Raw genomic sequence first — 16,731 nt, 5'->3', positions numbered from 1 at the left:
TGGCGGGATATGTTACTAAGCGCGGAGGAGCCACCACCGCGCGGCTCCCGGCGCCGCGAGCATGACGGCGGTCGCGGAGGCGAGGTTGACGCCGTGGTTCGAGAGGACGTCGGCGCCGCAGAGCGCGCGCGCGTCCGAGCGCTCCGGCCGCGCAACGCACCGCTTCTCGTCGTCGAAGCTCGTCCGCTGGAGCGTCGCGCCGAGGACCGAGTCGAGCAGCGAGCCCGCGAACCCCGCGGCCGCGCCGAGCGCGGCGAGGCCGGCGACCTCGGCGCGCGCGCCGGCCGCCGACGCGCCGACCGTCGCGAAGCCCGCGAGGCCGTGGACGACGCCGACGAAGGCGCCCCCGGCGACCGACGCGGCCGTGCCGGCGAGCGTCACGCCGCCGTTCGTGCCCGGCGGCACGACGCGCCACGGCGCCGTCACGAGCCGCGGCGGCGCCGCCGCGAGGCAGCCGAGCTCCGACGCCCAGGTGTCGCCGGCGCAGACGGCGAAGAAGGCGACGAAGCGCGCGACGAGCATGGTGCCGCGGGTGTTGGCGGTGAGGTCTGTGCGCGCGTCGTCGCCGATCTCTGCGCGGTACGCCGCGGCCGCGAGCGCCGCCGGCCTGTGTGGAATTCAAGTCTTCAACCCGACTTCAATGTGCGCATATGCGACAGTTTCGACACAGCCGCCGGCAGCGAGCAGCAGAGCACCTGCGCCGCGTCGCGCGCGCCGCCCTCCGTCGCCGCCTCGTCCTGGCGCATCTTCGTCGCCGCGCCGACGCGCGAGAGCTTGCTGCCGGAGAGGTAGAAGGCGATGAGCGTGATGCCGAAGCGCGGGCCGCTGCCCCAGGTCAGCACGGCCACGGCGAAGGCCGCCATCGCGCCGCTTTTGCTCAGCGACCCCTTGCGCAGGCCGCGCCGACCGAGGTAGGCGCCGACGAGGATTGCGGTGACCACGTGGAGCGGTCGCGGCGCGCCCATGGCTCTGCTTTACTCTAGCTCCCTTTGCTCATCACGTAGCCTCCATGCCCGCGCGGTTCACCAATTCTTCACCTTCGCCATGTTAACCCGAAACTGTAGGCGGCTGCCGTGATTTGAACGCAGCATGGAACGTGGACGAGTTGCTAACCAAGGGAATATCTTAGATCATGGAACGGCCTTTCTCGATCAAATGAAAAAATGGTTCGCCTCGGGCGCGCCTGGTGGTGTGGACGCGGTATGTGTGTTTCACTTCCTGAATCCGGGCTGTACGTACCTCAGAAAAGAGGACCTAGCCGCGGACATGTGGGACGAGTGTACTCAAAAGACACGCCTGCACCAAGCCGCGTGTAATGGTTGGTGCTCTGCGATCAAGTGGCTTATACAACACGACGCTGATGTAAACACTTTCTGCAATGCTACGCCACTGCACATGGCCGCGTCAAATGGCCAATGTGCCGCTGCGGCAATCCTGCTCTATGCGGGTGCTCGAACAGAGGCGCGCGACGAAAGGCTACGGCAGAGAACGCATCGCGGCCAACGGCATGTGGTACTTCGAGGCCGCGGTGACGGGGTGCGACCCCGGCGCGGGACACCACTCAATGCCGCTGCTTTCTTCAACAAAAGCAAAATGTGTAAGCTCCTCCTCAGTCGGGGCGCTCGGCTCGACGCGGTCGATGTGCACGCGGGCGTTGCAGAATATCATGAATTCCCTTGGCTCGAGCCCCATACCCGGTACAACGTCGAGGCGTACAACTTCCTGGCCGCTGTGCGCGCGGCCGGGGGCTGGGATGCCCACGTGGCCCAGCCGCGCGCCGCCCTCCTCGCGTTCCGACGGAACCTGCCGAGGCTCCGCCGCCGTGGTCCGTCGAGCGTGCGCGCGCACGAGCGCCTCTTCGTCGAGGTACCTGAAGACGTTTTCACGCACGTGCTTGCGTTCTGGCGCAGCTACCGCGACTCCGAATACTAAGAGGATCCTACAGCGTGCACTTACCCACGCATCTCCGCACGCCGCGCGCGTTCACGCCTCCCGGGGCGGCGGGAGCCGGTGCTCGACGGGCGCGAGGGCCATGCGGACGGCCTGGGCCGTGTAGTCGGTCCGCGTGACCCGGTCGCGCGTGAGGATGGCGATGAGGCCGCCCTTGGCGCCGAGCTTCGCGTCGCGCGCGAGGCCCGACGCGTTCGCCGCCTGGGACAGGTCCATGCCGTCGTCGAGGACGTGGCGGAGGACGTCCGGCGGGATCTCGAAGGCGCAGGACACGCCGAGGCTGTGCGAGTTTCCGTCGAAGGCGTCGCAGACGCACGCGTCGAGGTGCCGCCCGGCGACCTCGAAGAGGCCCGACTCGAGGCCGAAGGCGAGCGTCGCGGCGCCGCCGCCGGCCCGCGCGTGGGCCGCCGCCGCGCGCGCCCGCGCGCCCGCGGCGACCGTGTCGAGGCCGACGGGCTGGTCCGCGACGCCCGAGGCCACGTCGAAGCCGCCGACGGGCGCGCCCGCGGCGACGACGTCGCCGTAGTCCGCGACGGTCGCCGCGACGGCGCGGACCTTGACCGGGTTCGCGGAACCGACCACGACGCGGTCGAAGGCGGGCCGCCGCGGCCGCGCCGGCCGCGGCCGGCCCAGGGCCGCGACGGCGACCGCGGCGACGAAGGCCGGGCCCGCGGCGCCGGGCCGGCCGCAGGCGCCGAGCGCGGCGACGGCCAGCGCCATCGACGGCGCGCGCGCGGCGACGAGCAGCGCCGCGCGATGCCGCCACGCCGGGTGGCGCGCCTCGAGGCACGCCTGGACCGCGTAGGCGGCCGCGAGGACCTCGGCGCAGCGCGGCGCGTCGTCGGGCGCGGCCGCGCACCGCCACGCGGCCGCCGCGGCGACGAGCGCCGCGGCGACGCCGGCCGGGACGAGCGCGGCCGCCGCGGGCGACCCGTCGGCGACGGCGGCGGCCTGCTGCGCGCCGCCGACGAAGGCGAGCACGGCGCCGGCGAGGGCCACGAGCGCCTGGCGCAGCGGCGCGACGGCCTCGGGCGCGATCGACGCCCAGACGAGCGCGACGGCGAAGGGCACGGAGCCGAGGCGCAGCAGGCCCACGGCCCAGGCCGCCGGCGTCGCCATCACGAGCTGCAGCGCGGGCTACGAGAGCGCCGTCGCACGAGCCGCAGCGGCTACGAGAGCGTCGTCGCACGAGCTGCAGCGGCTACGAGAGCGTCGTCGAGGGGCTCATTAGTTGCTTCGGCAACGAGTTCAAGCATCCGGCACCGTGGGGATACGAGATGATACTCGCGTCCCACGGGGCTTGCCCGAGGACCTGGTGGCCAAACATCCGTGCTCGTGTCCGTCGGCGCGCGGACGGCCGTGAGTTTCGCCCGCGGCGGCCCCGGGACCCGGCGTCCGCCCCGCCTCGCGCTCCGCGCCTCGCGGCGCCGCGGTGCATAGCGCCCGGCGGCGACCATGGCGGAGCGGCGGGGCAGCTTCTTCACGTCCAAGCCGCCGACGGCGACGCGGTCCCAGATCGACCGCGTGTCGGAGATGCTCAAGGGCGACAAGAAGTGGTTCGGGGCGCTGAGCGCCGAGCAGCAGAACGCCGTCGTCGCCGTGATGATCGGCGACGAGAAGAAGTGCGACCTCAACAACGGCGAGCTCAAGGCCGTGCCCAAGGGCTTCCTCATGCTGTGCCCCGGCGTCGAGAGCCTCGAGCTCCAGGATCCCCGCTCACGGAGCTCCCGGACACGCTCGGCGCGCTCGCGAACCTGCGGACGCTGCGCCTGAGCTTCAACAAGCTCACGAAGCTCCCGTCCGAGGGCACGCAGATGCTCGGCAACCTGCAGACGCTCCAGCTCTACGACAACGCCCTGAGCCGCCTGCCGGACAGCGTCTGCGCGCTCACGCAGCTCAAGCACCTGAGCGTCGGCGTCAACAAGCTCGGCACGCTGCCCGAGCAGTTCGGCCGCCTCGTGAACTTGAAGGAGCTCTACCTCGACTTCAACGCCATCAGCCGCCTGCCCGAGTCCTTCGGCTACCTCGCGTCCCTCGAGCTCCTCTTCCTCAACAACAACAAGCTCACGCAGCTCCCGCGGTCCTTCATCCGCCTCCAGAAGCTCCGCAAGCTCAACCTCCAGCGCAACGACCTCCAGGTCATGCTCGAGGTCTCCGCCTTCGACGGCCTCACGGACGTCTACGTCGACGACCCGGGCTCCCGCACGAACCGCCTCCTCTCCAAGGTCTTCGGCGGCTCCTGAGGCAAACCGCGCGGCGCCGCCCGCGGCACCGAGCTAATTCCAGAAGCAAACTTTGAAGTTTTGAAGTATTATAAATTGCCACAAGTTGGCACGAGCAAAGTCCTTCGAGGTGCGCCCCAGGTGACGGACGGGACGCCCACCTTCTCGGCCCGGGTCCAGCGCGTGATGGCGGACGAGGCGCTCGGCGCGCCGCTCCTGGACCGGGACGCCCTCGTCCGGAGCCTGCGGGGCGAGTCGCCGCCCGAGGACGGCAAGCGCGAGGAGGACGCCTGCGACGCCCGGCGGTCGCCGCCGCCGGCCGCCGTCGACGGCGTCGACGCCTACTTCCGCCTCTCCGCGGCGGCGTCGGCGGCGAAGACGGATCTGGCGTCCGCGGCGCCGGCCTTCGCGCGGCTCCTCGACGCGCTGAGCTCGCGCGTCCTCGGCGCGATGCTGCTGCCCCTGTGGCTCGCGGCGCTCGTCGGCCCGTCCGGCGCGGGCCCCGCGGGCCTCGCGGCCCTCGGCGACGCGCGCTGGACTTGTCGCTGGCTCGGCCTGCTGAGCGCGGGCCTCGCGGGCCTGGCGACGCCCTTACAGCTCTACGTCGCGGGCCTCGCCGTGGCGTGGCCGAGCTCCTACGACGCGTGCCTCCGCTGCGTCGCCGCGCGGCGCCGGCGGCCGCCGGCCGACGAGCCGCGGCGAAGCCGCGTCGAGCCCCTGCGCGTCGGCGACGCCGAGTCCGCGGACGAGGCCGCGTCCGCCGACGGCGGCGGCGACGACGGCGACGCGGCCCCGGTCCTAGCCGCGCCGCCGGGCGCGCGCGTGCTCCGGTGCGCCGCCGCCGCCGCGCCCGTGGTGGCCTGCGCGGGCTTTTTAGCCCAGGTCGCGCTCTACGCGCGCGACGCCGTCGACCTCCGCTGCGACGAGACGCCCGGCAACGGCGCCGCGGCGTACCCCTCAGGGCAGCAAAAGAGAGCGAAATTCCCAACTTCAAAGGCTCCTATCTCGGCCGTTTTCCACTCGTTTCGGCTGATTTTTAGACGAGCGATCATCTCTCGGAAGGGTCTCGAAGCGTGGATGCGTTTTCCGGAACGCGCGCGCGCGGAACACTCACGTTGAAGCGACGTTGAATCACCCTTTTGCTGCCCAGGTACCCCTGGGCCTGCGCGTGGGCGTCCGCGTCGAGCCTCGCGACGCGCCTCGCGCTCGCCGCGGGCCCGCCCCTCGCGCTCGCGCCGCCCGCGCTCTTCGCCGCGCACGCCCTCGCGCTCGCGGCCGCGCTCCGCGCGGCCGGCCCCGCGGCCGGCGGCGAGTCCGCCGACGACTCGCGCCTCGACGAGGGCCGCCAGCTCGTCGACGACGCCAACGGCCTCTGGCGCTGGCCCGCGGCCGCCGCGCTCGCCGCGTCGGCCGCGCTCGGCGCCCTCGGCGCGCGGCGCGCGGCCGCCGGCGGGGGGAGCGGGGAGGCCGCGGCCGCGCTCTGCGCCGCCTTGCTCCTCGCCGCGCCCGTCGCGGGCCTCGCGGCGAACGCGAACGCCGCCGTCGACGCCGCCGGCTTCGACGGCGCCAAGGACGGGCCGCCGGGCGCGGAGCCGGCGCCGCGCCGCAAACGGCCCTCGTTCCTCCACGCCGCGCTCCGGCCCCGGCGCCTCGCGGCGTTCGCCGTCGCCCTCGGCGCCGCGGCGGCGCTCGCGGCGGCGCTCGCGTGACCTCCCCTTCGTTAGCGCCCCGTTCGTCCTACGAGGCCCCGATTCACGGCAGCGCGAGCTCGGCGCCCGGTTCGAGGGGCGCGACGTGCGCGGCGACGTCCGCGTCCGTCGGCGGCGGCCGCCACGTCGGGGTCCGGTCCTTGTCGACGAGGGCCGCGCGGACGCCCTCGTAGAAGTCGGACGTCGGCGGCCGCGCGCCGACGACGCGGCTCACGACTCGAAAATCCGCCGCGAGCACGTCCGCGAGGCTCGCGCCGGCCGCGCGGCGGACGAGCTCGAGCGACAGCGCGGCGGACGTCGGCGACCCCGCGCGCACGGCCGCGGCGGCACTCGCCGCGAAGCCGTCGCCGCCCGCCGCGAAGCCGTCCAAAACCGCGAGCGCGGCGCCGACGGTCGCCTCGCCGCCGAACGCCGCGTCTATGACCTCGCCGTGGTCCGCGAGCGCGTGTTCGCCCGGCGGTGTCGCGCCGTTCCCGGCGCCGTTGAGCGCGGCGTCGACGGCGGCGTCGAAGGCCGCCGGCGGCAGCGCGCCGTCGACGGCGGCGACGGCGGCCGCGGCCTCGGCGAGCCGCTCCGAGGGCACGTAGTGCGTCGCTAAGCCCGAAAAGAGCAGATCCGCGGCGCCGAGGCGCGCGCCCGTGAGCGCCGCGTAGGCGCCGGACCCGCCGGGCATGCGCGCGAGCGCGTGGCAGACGCCGACGTCCGGGAAGAGGCCGATGGCGCACTCGGGCATCGCCAGAAGCGCTTTCTCCGTCGCGACGCGGAAGCGGCCGTGGACGCTCAGGCCGACGCCGCCGCCCATGACGATGCCGTCCCACACGCTCACCTGCTTCACGGGGCTCCCGGCGGCCCCGAGGCGCCCGAGCGCGGCGTTGAGCGCGTACTCCTCGCGGAAGAAGCGGAGGTAGTCGGGCTCGTCGCCGCCGGGCGCCGGGCCCGCGAGCCCGGACGCGCGCACGGCCTTGACGTCGCCGCCGGCGCAGAAGGCCTTGCCGCCCGCGCCCGTGACCGTGAGCGTCGCGCAGTTTCCGCCGGCCTTGGCGGCGTCCTCGACGCGGGCCAGGGCGTCGGCGACCTCGCGCACCATGGCCAGATCGAGGGCGTTGAGCTTCTTCGGCCGGTCGAGCACGAGCGCCGCGGCGCTCGTCCCGACGCCGCTCACGCGGATGAAGTCGTAGCTCGCGGCCGCGGACATGGCGCGCCGGACGTCGAAGCTCGCGGTCGTGGAGATGGCGCGCCGGAGCATCGGAGAGCACCCTGAGAAGGCGATTAATATTCTGCTTGTGGCAAATTGAGTTCAACTTGAAGGCGTTCAAAACGAGACCCCGACGGCGTCCACATGTTTTTGAAGGTGTTTAAAACGAGACCCCGACGGCGTGGTATTCTCGTCCCTAATAATCCACAAAGCGGCGCGCGAGGCCCGCGGCGCCGTCCGGGCCCGCGACGAGGTCGTCGAAGGCCTCGCGGGCGAGGTAGCCGCCGCCCGCGCCCCGGCGGGAGAAGTGGTCGAGCCAGAAGGCCCCGCGGAGGGCCGCGCCCGGCGGCGCGGCGCGCACGGCGACCTTGTAGCAGCCCGGGGCCATGTCCGCGAGCGCGGCGGCGACGGCGCGCGCGTCGTCGCCGCCGTCCTGGTCGACGACGACGACGCGGCCGTAGTAGCGCGATGCGTTCTCCGGGAAGGCGCGGACGGCGTCGACGACGGCGCGCGCGGCGGCGGCGGCCGTGCCGTCGGCGGCCGCGACGGCGCGCGCCGCGTCGACGGCGCCGTCCTCCATGGGCGCGGCCGTCCACGCGCCACCGGCGCGGACGAGCGCGACCTGCGGCTCGACCTGCGTGCAGTGGCCCAGGAGGCCGCACCAGGCCGCGCCCGCCGCGGCCGCGCGGCGGCAGCGGAGGTCGCCGAGCGCCGCCGCGGCGCACGCGGCCCGCGCCGCGCCGTCGCGGACGACGTCGGCGACGGCGACGACCGACGCGTCCTCCGGCGCCGCGCCGAGCGCGGCGAAGGCCCGGCGGAACGCCGCGGCGTAGGCCGCCTCGCCGCGCGCGCCGGCCGCGTCGAACGACGCCGCCGGCGCGCCGTCCGCCTCGAAGAGGCGCTCCTCCGCGCGGGCGAAGGACACTCTTGGCCAGGCCGACACGTCGATGATAATCGTAGGGTCGTCGCCGTCGCCGTCGTCGTCGTCCATGTCGTCAAAGGTGGTCAGACCGTCGCATACGTCCTTCTCGTATGCGACGACAGCGTTGCCTGCATTATTTCATCGGGCTGCCCATCATCATCACTCTGCACGCGAGCCGGTTGAGCAGTTGCTCATCTTTGGCCAGCGAATGTGCCGTCATTTGTGTTTTTGCCTCGACACAAAAGCTTCGCAGTGTTCTTCCTTCCGCTGTGCGCCCGCCTCTCCCATGGGTCCGCCGTGCCTCGGGTGCGTCGCCGCGCCCGTCGCCTCCCGCCGCGCCGCGCCCGCCCCCGCGCCGCCCCGCCGCGCCCGCCCGCGCTGCCCCTACCCGGCCGCGACCGCTCGCCGAAGAACACGACCTCATTTTCAAAAAATTTCCAGGTACTACCGCACGACGGGCCGGAGCGTGCGCGTGCGGTCCGGCGCGTCCCTGAGCTCCGCGCCGCTCTGCGACATCCCCGCCGGCGTCGTCGTGCGCGTCGACGCCATCAAGCTCGACGGCGGCCGCGAGCGCGCGCGCGTCGCAGAGCCCGGCGCCTACGAGGGCTGGTGCAGCCTCAGCGAGCGGCTCCTCACCTTCGTCGGGTCGGCGCGGCCCGAGGGCATGGCGCGGGGGAGCGGCGACCCGCGGCCGGACCCGTCGCCCTTCTACGAGATCCGCGACTCGGGCAGCGGCGCCGTCGACGGCCGCTACGAGCGGCACCACCTGAGGGGCTACCGGGGCGCCGCGGCCTACAAGAAGGTCGGCTCGGCCATGACGCTCTACCGCTGGCGCCAGAAGATGTGGATCCTCGCGGACCTGGGGCCCGGCCTCTCGAAATTCGGCGAACCGCACGCGTGGTACACGGCGCCCTGCAGCTCGCAGGGCAGGAAAAGAGTGATTCAAGTTCGCTTCAACGTGAGTGTTTCGCGCGCGCGCGTTCCTGAAAAAGCATCCACGCGTCGGGAGCGCTCCGAGAGATGATCGCTCGTCCAAAAATTAGCCGAAACGAGGGGAAAACGACCGAGATATGAGCCTCCAAAGTTGGAGATTTCACACTCTTTTCCTGCCCAGGCGGCTCGCCGCCGGAGGCGACGCCCGTGACGTCGGCCAAGTGGGCCCGCGCCTGCGCCGACGGCGACCTGCCGCCCTTCGCGCCGCGGCCGCGGCCGCCGCCGCTGGCGGCGGCGCCGCCGCCGGCGCCCGGCGGCGCGGCGCCGCCGCCGGGCGCCGACGACCCGCGGCGCCGGGGGCCCGACGCGGCGGCCATCTCGGCCGCGTTCGAGCGCGCGCAGGCGGCCGCCGCGGAGCCCGCGAGCCCGTCCTTCGTCATGGTGTCGCCGCCGGCGTCGCCGTCGAGGACCGACTTCGAGGTCGTCGACAAGAGCAGCCTCGAGAGCGAGCCCTTCGGCGACCCCGGCGAGCCCGGCGGCGCCGGCGGCTCCCGGTGCCACGTGCAGTAGGGACCCTCCCCGCCCCCCCGCCCCGCCCCCCGAACCTGCGTGTGTACAATATATTAGACCCCCTCAGCCGCAGTTGGCGTGGTAGTCGCAGTCGTCGCTGCGCACGACCCAGAGCTCCGCGCCCGGCGCGTTCGGAAGCGGCGACCGGAGGAACGTGACGTTCGCCGCGACCTGGGCAGGACAAGAGAGATTCAACGTCGCTTCAACGTGAGTGTTCCGCGCGCGCGCGTTACGAAAAACACATCCACGCTTCGAGATCGTTCCGAGAGATGATCGCTCGTCCAAAAATCAGCCGCAGCGAGTGGAAAACGACCGAGATAGGAGCCTTTGAAGTTGGGAATTTCGCTCTCTTTTGCTGCCCTGGCCGCGACCTCCGCGCCCGGGTGCGCGCCCATGGCGTTGGACGGCCGGTGGGGCAGGGGCAGCGCCCGCGCGCGGGCCTGGCCCTCCGCCGTGAGCGTCGCGGCGAACTCGCGCGCGCGCGCCATGGCCGCGTAGTAGGCGCCGGCCGGGTCCGCGGCGACGCTCAACTCCACGGGCACGCAGCAGCAGCGCCTGCGTGGAAATCAAATCTTCAACTCGACTTCAATGTGAGCGTATTCGAATGTTTTGACACATCCGCTGTGCTTCGAGAACTCGATAAGAGCACTCGATCCGTCCAAAAATCGGCCGAATCGACGTCGATGTGACCGAGCTCGAGAGTTTGGCCGGGACGTCCCGAACCGGCGGTTGATTTGCACGCAGCAGCGGCGCAGCGGGCCCGACCCGGCTTCGCCCTCGAGCGCCGCGAGCGTGAGCCGCAGGATGTAGTGCTGGGGCGACACGGCGGCGTCGCCGGCGACGAGGCCCGCCATCGACGCGGAGAAGTCGCCCGGCGCCGGCGCCCGGCCCGCGGCCGCGGCCGCGGCGCCGTAGTCGTCGAGGAAGACGGCCGTGACGCGGTCGCCGTCCGCCAGCACCCACGGGGCGCCCGGCGCGCGGCCGAGCTCCGCGTGGCGGTCGTAGACGCCCGGCGCCGCGCCGTCGCCCGCGGCGACGACGTCGAGGCCCGGCCGCGACGACGCGAAGCGCAGCGCCGGCTCCGCGAGGAGCCTCGCGCGGAGCGCGTCGAGCGCGGGCCGGTCGACGACGGCCGGCGCGTAGGGCGCCGGGAGCGGCGGCACGTAGGGGAAGTTTTCGATCGCCGCCCGCGAGGACGTACGCGCTCGCCGCGAAGCGCCTGTGTGGAAATCAAATATTCAACCCGACTTCAATGTGCGCGTATGCGACAGTTTCGATGCAAGCGCTTCGACCGTGCTTCGAGACCTTGCTGAGAGCAATCGATCCGTCCAAAAATCAGCCGAATCGACTTCGTTTTGGCCGAGCTAGAGAATTTCAAAGTTTGGTCGGGACGTCCCGAACCGGTGGTTGATTTCCACACCGCGAAGCGCTGGTGCGTGTGCACGTGCGCGTCGAGCACCTCCGCGGCGCCGCCCGCGCCCCGAAACACGTTGCCGCCGACGACGCCGGCGACGGCGTAGACCGCGGGCGCGTCCGTCCGCCCGTGCGCGAGCGTGAACCGGAGCTCGCCGACGGCGTCGCCGTCGTGCGGCGCGCCGAAGTTGCCGAGGGTCGCGAGCGCCGCGGCCCGCCGGGGCCGGTCCCGCGGGTGCCAGCGCAGCGCGACCTCGGCGCCGAAGCGCAGCGGCCGGAGTCTGTCCCGCGGCCGCGCGTCGTTGAGGTGCGCGTCGAAGAAGAGGCGCGCGTCGACCTTGACGGCGACGCCGGACGGCAGCGCCCGCAGGAAGCAGCCCGCGCCGCCGTCGCCCGGCGCGCCGAGCGGCTTCGCGCCCGCGCCGCCGGCGCAGTTGCTGTCCGCGTGCGCCTCGAAGACGAGCGGGCCCGACGCCTCGGCGCCGCCGGGGACCGCGTCGGCCTCGCCGCGCGCGTCGGACCGCCGCCGCGCGTGCGCGTGGTGCACGTGGACGGGCGGGAAGCCGAGCGCGGCGCCGTCCTCGGCGACGGCGCCGACGAACCACGCGTCGACGTCCGCGGGCCCAAAGTCCGCGACGCCGTCCCAGGCCACGCCGTGCCAGTCGTAGCCGCCGACGCCCACGAGCGGCGCGAGGCGCTGGAACGTCCACGTCGTGTTCCCCTCGGCGCCCGCGGCGCCCGCGACGGCCACGGCGCACTCCTCGAGCCGCGGCGCCGCCCAGCGGCCGCGGGCCGGGCCCCTCGGGTCGCCCGCCGGGTCGACGACGCGCGGCGCGTAGCGCCGCGCCGCGCAGCGGTGCTCGTGCCCGTTCGCCGCCACGAGGAGCCGCCAGAAGCGGACGCCGCGCGCGCCGAGGTTCTCGGCCCAGGGCGCGACGGCCACGCGGTCGCCGCCGTAGGCGCACCCCTGCCAGGACGGCGTGTCGTTGTGGTAGCGGTAGAGCCAGCCGGGCTGCCGCGCGAAGGTCGTGTTCCGCCAGACGTCGACCTTGGGGCGCCAGAGGCGCCGCGCGTCGCAGCGCCGGCGCGCGGCGCGGTACTCGCCGTAGAGCGCGGCGTGGCGCGGGCCGCGGTGCAGCCGGAAGCCCTCCTCGGCCATGGTTGCGGCGACGACAAGCACGAGGATCCGCGCGGCCGCCATCGTCATCGATCACCGTGGGCTGCGCGAGGCTAGGCTAGGAGACAAGCACGAGGATCCGCACGGCGCCATCATCGATGCATATGGGGGCTGCGCAAAGCATCTTTACTGCAGCGTCGACCCGGCGGGGGCGACTGGCTAGCCGTGACTCCTGCCGCACGACGACACGGCTGCTAGCTCGAGGCGCCTGCTCGTAGAAGGCGTTTGCTCGTAGATGCGCGGCGCTCGACGGAGCTAAAGGCTCGCGGCGCCACATGCCGAAGCGCAAGAAGCGCAAGGACGGGGACGAGGACGAGGCGCTCCTCGGCGGCGCGGAGCGGGCGCGGCGCGCGGCGCGGCGCGGCGGCGGCGGCGGCGGCGGGAAGCGGCGGGCGAAGGCGCCGCCGGCGGACCTCAAGCACTGGGTCCTGCGCTGGCCGCTGGACGACGTCGCCGCGCCGGCCGCGGAGAGCCGGTCGCGCCTCGGGCTCGCGCCCGTCGCGCCGCTGCCGGAGACGTGGCCGACCGTCGCCGCCTACACCGCGTCGTTCCGGCCCGGCGTCTACGAGGAGGCGCGCGCGGCCATGGCGCAGGCGCTCCGGGCCGGCGGCGAGCGGCCGTGCGCCGTCGTCGCCGCCGGCCCCGACGCCAAGGACGGAGAGCTCGCCGCGCTCAGGGCAGGACAAGAGTGATTCAACGTCGCTTCAACGTGAGTGTTCCGCGCGCGCGCGTTCCAGGAAAAGCATCCACGCTTCGAGACCGTTCCGAGAGATGATCGCTCGTCCAAAAATCAGCCGAAACGAGTGGAAACCGGCCGAGAGAGGAGCCTTTGAAGTTGGGAATTTCGCACTCTTGTCCTGCCCAGGCCGCGCTCGAGGTCGCGGGCCTCGGCGACGCGCGGCCCGGGTCGCTCGTCGCGCTCCGCCGGGGCCGCGACGCCGTCGCGACGGCGGGCCGCGTCGTCGCGGAGACGGCGCCCGGGACGCGCGCCGTCTCCGTCCTCGCGGCGAGCCTCTGGTTCTGCGACGCCTGGGACGACCTCGTCGGCGACGGCTGGCGCTGCCGCGACGCGGGCGCGAGCCTCCCCGCGGAGCGCGTCGACGCGGCGCTCGCGCGGAGGCACTGGCCGCGGTTCCTCGACGGCCTCGTGACGGGCCGCGCGGCGACGCACGTCCGCTTCGCCGACGACGACGGCGGCGGCGGCGGCGCGTTCGGAGGCGACGAGCTCGCCGACGACATCGAGGACGCGTTCGTCACGCGCGACGGCTTCGCCGTCGAGGAGGATGAGGAAGCGCGCGCCGTCGAGGAGGAGGAGGAGGGGGCGCGCGCCGTCGAGGACGACGCGGTCGCGGCGGCGGCGGCCGCGGCGGCCGCGGCCCTCAACGAGTCGCAGGCGCGCGCGCTGGCCGCGGTCGACGACGGCGCCGTCGCCGTCGTCCAGGGCCCGCCGGGCACGGGCAAGACGACCTTCGTCGCGGCCGCGGTGCTGCGCCTCGCCGCGCGGGGCTACCGCGTGCTCGTGGCCGCGCCGTCGAACCGGGCCGTGACCGTGACCTTCGACCGCGTGCTCCGCGGCTGCCCGGCGCTCGACGCCGCGCTGGTCGGCGTCCGCGCGTCGCTCGTCGACGACGAGGCGGCGCCGGCCGCGCGCGCGGCGCGGTTCGCCTACACCGTCGGCGACGCCTTCGCGGCGCGCGTCCGCGCGGGCGACGAGGACCCGGGCTGGCTCCGGCGCGTCGCGCCGCGGTGGTGCGCGGCGCACGACGTCCACGACGACGCGGTCCGGCGCGCGCGCGGCGCGGACCTCGCGCGCGAGTTCGTCGAGGGGTCGCGCGTCGTCTTCGCGACGCTCGGCACGTGCGGGTCGTCGCTCGTGCGGCGGAGCGGGGCCTTCGACGTCGCCGTCGTCGACGAGGCGGCGCAGTCGGTCGAGGCGGAGACGCTCGCCTGCCTCCAGAACCTCGCGTGGAGCGGCCGGCTGCTCCTCGTCGGCGACCAGTGCCAGCTGCCCGCGACGGTCGTCTCGCCCCTGGCGGTGCGCGCGGGCTTCGACCGGTCCATGCTCTCCCGCCTCGCGGCCGCGCGGCGCGGCGCCTGGCCCGAACCCGCGATGCTCGAGATCCAGTACCGCATGGACCCGGCCATCGCGGCCTTCCCGAGCGGCCGCTGGTACGGCGGCCGGCTCCGGACGGGCGCGCGGCCCGGCGACGGCGACGTCGCGGCGGCCGCGGCGCGCGCGCTCGGCCTCGCGTCCGGCGCGCGGCGCGCGCTCGTCGACGTCGCGTCCGGCGCGGAGCGGCGCGACGGCGCGGCGCTCGCGAACCCGCGCGAGGCCGCGCTCGTCGCCGCCGCGGGCCGCGCCGCCGCCGCGACGGGCGCGTCCGTGGCCGTGCTCACGTTCTACGCGGGGCAGCGCGCGCTCCTCGCGGCGGCGCTCGCGGGCTCGGGCTGCCGCGTGTCGACCGTCGACGCGGCCCAGGGCTCCGAGGCCGACGTCGTCCTCGTGAGCTGCGTCCGCGCGAACGCCGAGGGCCGCCGGGGCTTCCTCGGCGACTTCCGCCGGCTCAACGTCGCGATCACGCGCGCGCGGTCGCTGCTCCTCTGCTTCGGCGACGCGGCGACGCTCGGCGGGGGCGACGACGACCTCGGCGCGCTCGTCGCCGACTTTGACCGCGCGGGCGACGTCGTCGCCGAGGCCGCCGTCGCGGCCGCCGTCAGGCCCGGCGCGGCCGCGACGGCGCGCCGCGACCTCGAGCGCCGCGAGGCCGCGCTGAAGCGCGAGCTCGCGCGGCTGCGGGCGGGGCCGCGGACGCCGCCGGACCGGCCCCAGCTGCCAGTGCCCCGACCCGAGACGGGCTTCTACCTCGATTACGCGCCGGCTGCTAGTTAGGAAGGGGCGCGGGCGCCCGCGCCCGCGACCATTATTTTCGATCCGACTCGGATTAAATAGATCTTCCATCAGCATCGCGGCGAGAGGCGAAAGGTGCAGTAGTGAAAACAGTCATTGGCACACCACTTTCCGTTAAAGCAAGACGAGTCATAGAGGAGCACGTCTCTGGTGTTTGTATCGTGCATGAAGGTGTTCGTCATTGGGACGCGCACTCGGCGCTCGCGGTATGGATTCGGGAAAAGGGAAAAAGGAAGGCACAGTAAGGAACAAGTACGACCCGTCGTTTCGATGACATCCGGGCCGAGAGCTTTGTTGTTATAGCTTTTCCACTGGACCCCTGTAAGAATACAGGGTAGACAGGTGCAAAATTCAACCTTGCACCAGCCGCCCTCCAGCGAGGTTGTGCTCATCTTGCCAACAAAATCAGGCGATGACTGCTTGTCATCCCTGGGCAGTTCATGGCCGATGACCATCTCAGGTTTTTTCGTGAGGGAGATGGTGCCATCATCGTTGATAGTCCATTGACGGTGATCAAAGGCGTAGCTCGCATCGGCTGTTTTGGAACCAATCAACATGAGACCATTCCCATGATGCATCGCGGCACCGTTAGGTTCGAAGACGATGGGAGGTTCCTCACCTGCGAGACCGATGTATCGCCGGCGAACTACTCGCATCGGGGTTGCTGCTTCGGCGGCCACCAATTTGATCGTGCCAGGCATGCGTCGCTGATTATCGCCGAATCCCAAGTAATGCGTGCTGATTGGACCCTCGTAGGCTATACCAACCGAACCGCTTGTCAACTTGAAATGGTACTCGCGATCACCCGCCGCCCTTAGCTCCTCCGGGATGTCGAAGTGAATCGTTCCGGGCTCTCCGCGCCGAACGATCACTATTTTCGACCCGATAAAATTTTCCAGCGGCACGGCCTTGGGATCGAGGAGGCTCTGCGCCTCGGCGTGCGCCTGGACCTTCGGCCGCGCGACGACGTTCGAGTCGCCGCGCGCCGTCGCCTCGCGCGCCATCTCCTCGTGCTGTGGCGCCGCCACGCCCGCGACCTTTGTGACCGCGGGGAGCACAGGCGCCTCTACATGCAACACGCGCCCCTCTACATGCAACACAAGCGCCTCCTCCGCGACGTCCTCTGGTGCGGGCCGCGGCCGCGACCCGCCGCCGAGGAGCGCCGCCCGGCATCGCGCCGCCTGGTCCAGGATCGGGCCCTCCGCCGACACGCCCAGCATGACGCACGCACGCGAAAAGACGTCGGGCATGTTGCCCTCGAGGTCGAGCTGGCTTTTGACCATCTCATAGATTTGAACGAGCGAGGTGCCGCACTGCCCACCTTCGGGCGCGGCATGTACCTTGGACATGGGGTCCCAGCTCGCCGGCGCGCAAGGCCTACTTGGGCAGCGTTTCTAAGCACGCACAAGGCCTAGGGCTCCGCACAGGCTCCATCGGACAGCTCCTGATGTTTGCTTGGAGCGCTGCGCATAAGCATTCCCAGTGCATTGGTCCGGTAAAACTTGGTAACTTGAAGCGACCAGAATGTCAAACGCGCGCAAAAATATTGAGATGATGCGCCGCTCTGCGATCGATGCCTGAGCGCTGCCTCCCGGCGCTCGCCTGAAACGGTCTCGCATTCGAGACGATGCGGCCCGCGGCGTCGCGCGCCGCGCCGTGGCTCTGGCTCGCCGCCGCGGCGCGCGTCGCGTCGCCCTTCAGCACTCGTGCCATGTACGCCGAGCTCGACCGG

General features: G+C 72.8%; 7 protein-coding genes across 7 annotated transcripts; 3 read left to right on the top strand and 4 right to left on the bottom strand.

Annotated features, from left to right (window-relative positions):
- Positions 1 to 15: 15 nt before the first annotated feature.
- Positions 16 to 965, bottom strand: AURANDRAFT_23512 (hypothetical protein; the record flags this gene model as incomplete). Its single annotated transcript, XM_009036805.1, has 2 exons — positions 16 to 607; positions 667 to 965. 2 exons carry the CDS (start codon positions 963 to 965, stop codon positions 16 to 18), a joined length of 891 nt encoding a protein of 296 aa, XP_009035053.1.
- Positions 966 to 2,019: 1,054 nt separating this feature from the next.
- AURANDRAFT_15875 (hypothetical protein) lies at positions 2,020 to 2,535 on the bottom strand (the record flags this gene model as incomplete). The annotated part of the gene is made up of 1 exon (XM_009036804.1): positions 2,020 to 2,535. A coding segment is annotated over one exon (516 nt), but the record flags the coding sequence as incomplete, so codon positions are not given.
- A 1,130-nt stretch (positions 2,536 to 3,665) lies between these two features.
- AURANDRAFT_6513 (hypothetical protein) lies at positions 3,666 to 4,055 on the top strand (the record flags this gene model as incomplete). The annotated part of the gene is made up of 1 exon (XM_009036516.1): positions 3,666 to 4,055. A coding segment is annotated over one exon (390 nt), but the record flags the coding sequence as incomplete, so codon positions are not given.
- A 2,358-nt stretch (positions 4,056 to 6,413) lies between these two features.
- Positions 6,414 to 6,710, bottom strand: AURANDRAFT_8051 (hypothetical protein; the record flags this gene model as incomplete). The annotated part of the gene is made up of 1 exon (XM_009036535.1): positions 6,414 to 6,710. A coding segment is annotated over one exon (297 nt), but the record flags the coding sequence as incomplete, so codon positions are not given.
- A 562-nt stretch (positions 6,711 to 7,272) lies between these two features.
- On the bottom strand, positions 7,273 to 8,067 carry AURANDRAFT_62866 (hypothetical protein; the record flags this gene model as incomplete). The annotated part of the gene is made up of 1 exon (XM_009036803.1): positions 7,273 to 8,067. One exon carries the CDS (start codon positions 8,065 to 8,067, stop codon positions 7,273 to 7,275), a length of 795 nt encoding a protein of 264 aa, XP_009035051.1.
- Positions 8,068 to 8,254: 187 nt separating this feature from the next.
- Positions 8,255 to 9,552, top strand: AURANDRAFT_71241 (expressed protein; the record flags this gene model as incomplete). Its single annotated transcript, XM_009036834.1, has 3 exons — positions 8,255 to 8,304; positions 8,440 to 8,960; positions 9,113 to 9,552. Coding segments are annotated over 3 exons (1,010 nt in total), but the record flags the coding sequence as incomplete, so codon positions are not given.
- A 2,814-nt stretch (positions 9,553 to 12,366) lies between these two features.
- AURANDRAFT_62864 (hypothetical protein) lies at positions 12,367 to 14,981 on the top strand (the record flags this gene model as incomplete). The annotated part of the gene is made up of 2 exons (XM_009036835.1): positions 12,367 to 12,717; positions 12,957 to 14,981. The coding sequence occupies 2 exons, from the start codon at positions 12,367 to 12,369 to the stop codon at positions 14,979 to 14,981; spliced, it is 2,376 nt and encodes a 791-aa protein (XP_009035083.1).
- Between the last annotated feature and the right edge of the window lie 1,750 nt (positions 14,982 to 16,731).

The sequence above is a fragment of the Aureococcus anophagefferens genome (assembly GCF_000186865.1).
Source record: "Aureococcus anophagefferens unplaced genomic scaffold AURANscaffold_5, whole genome shotgun sequence".
In the NCBI taxonomy this organism is placed as follows: domain Eukaryota; class Pelagophyceae; order Pelagomonadales; family Pelagomonadaceae; genus Aureococcus; species Aureococcus anophagefferens.
The sequence above is the reverse complement of the archived record's forward strand: the minus strand, read 5'-3'. Positions and strand labels throughout refer to the sequence as shown.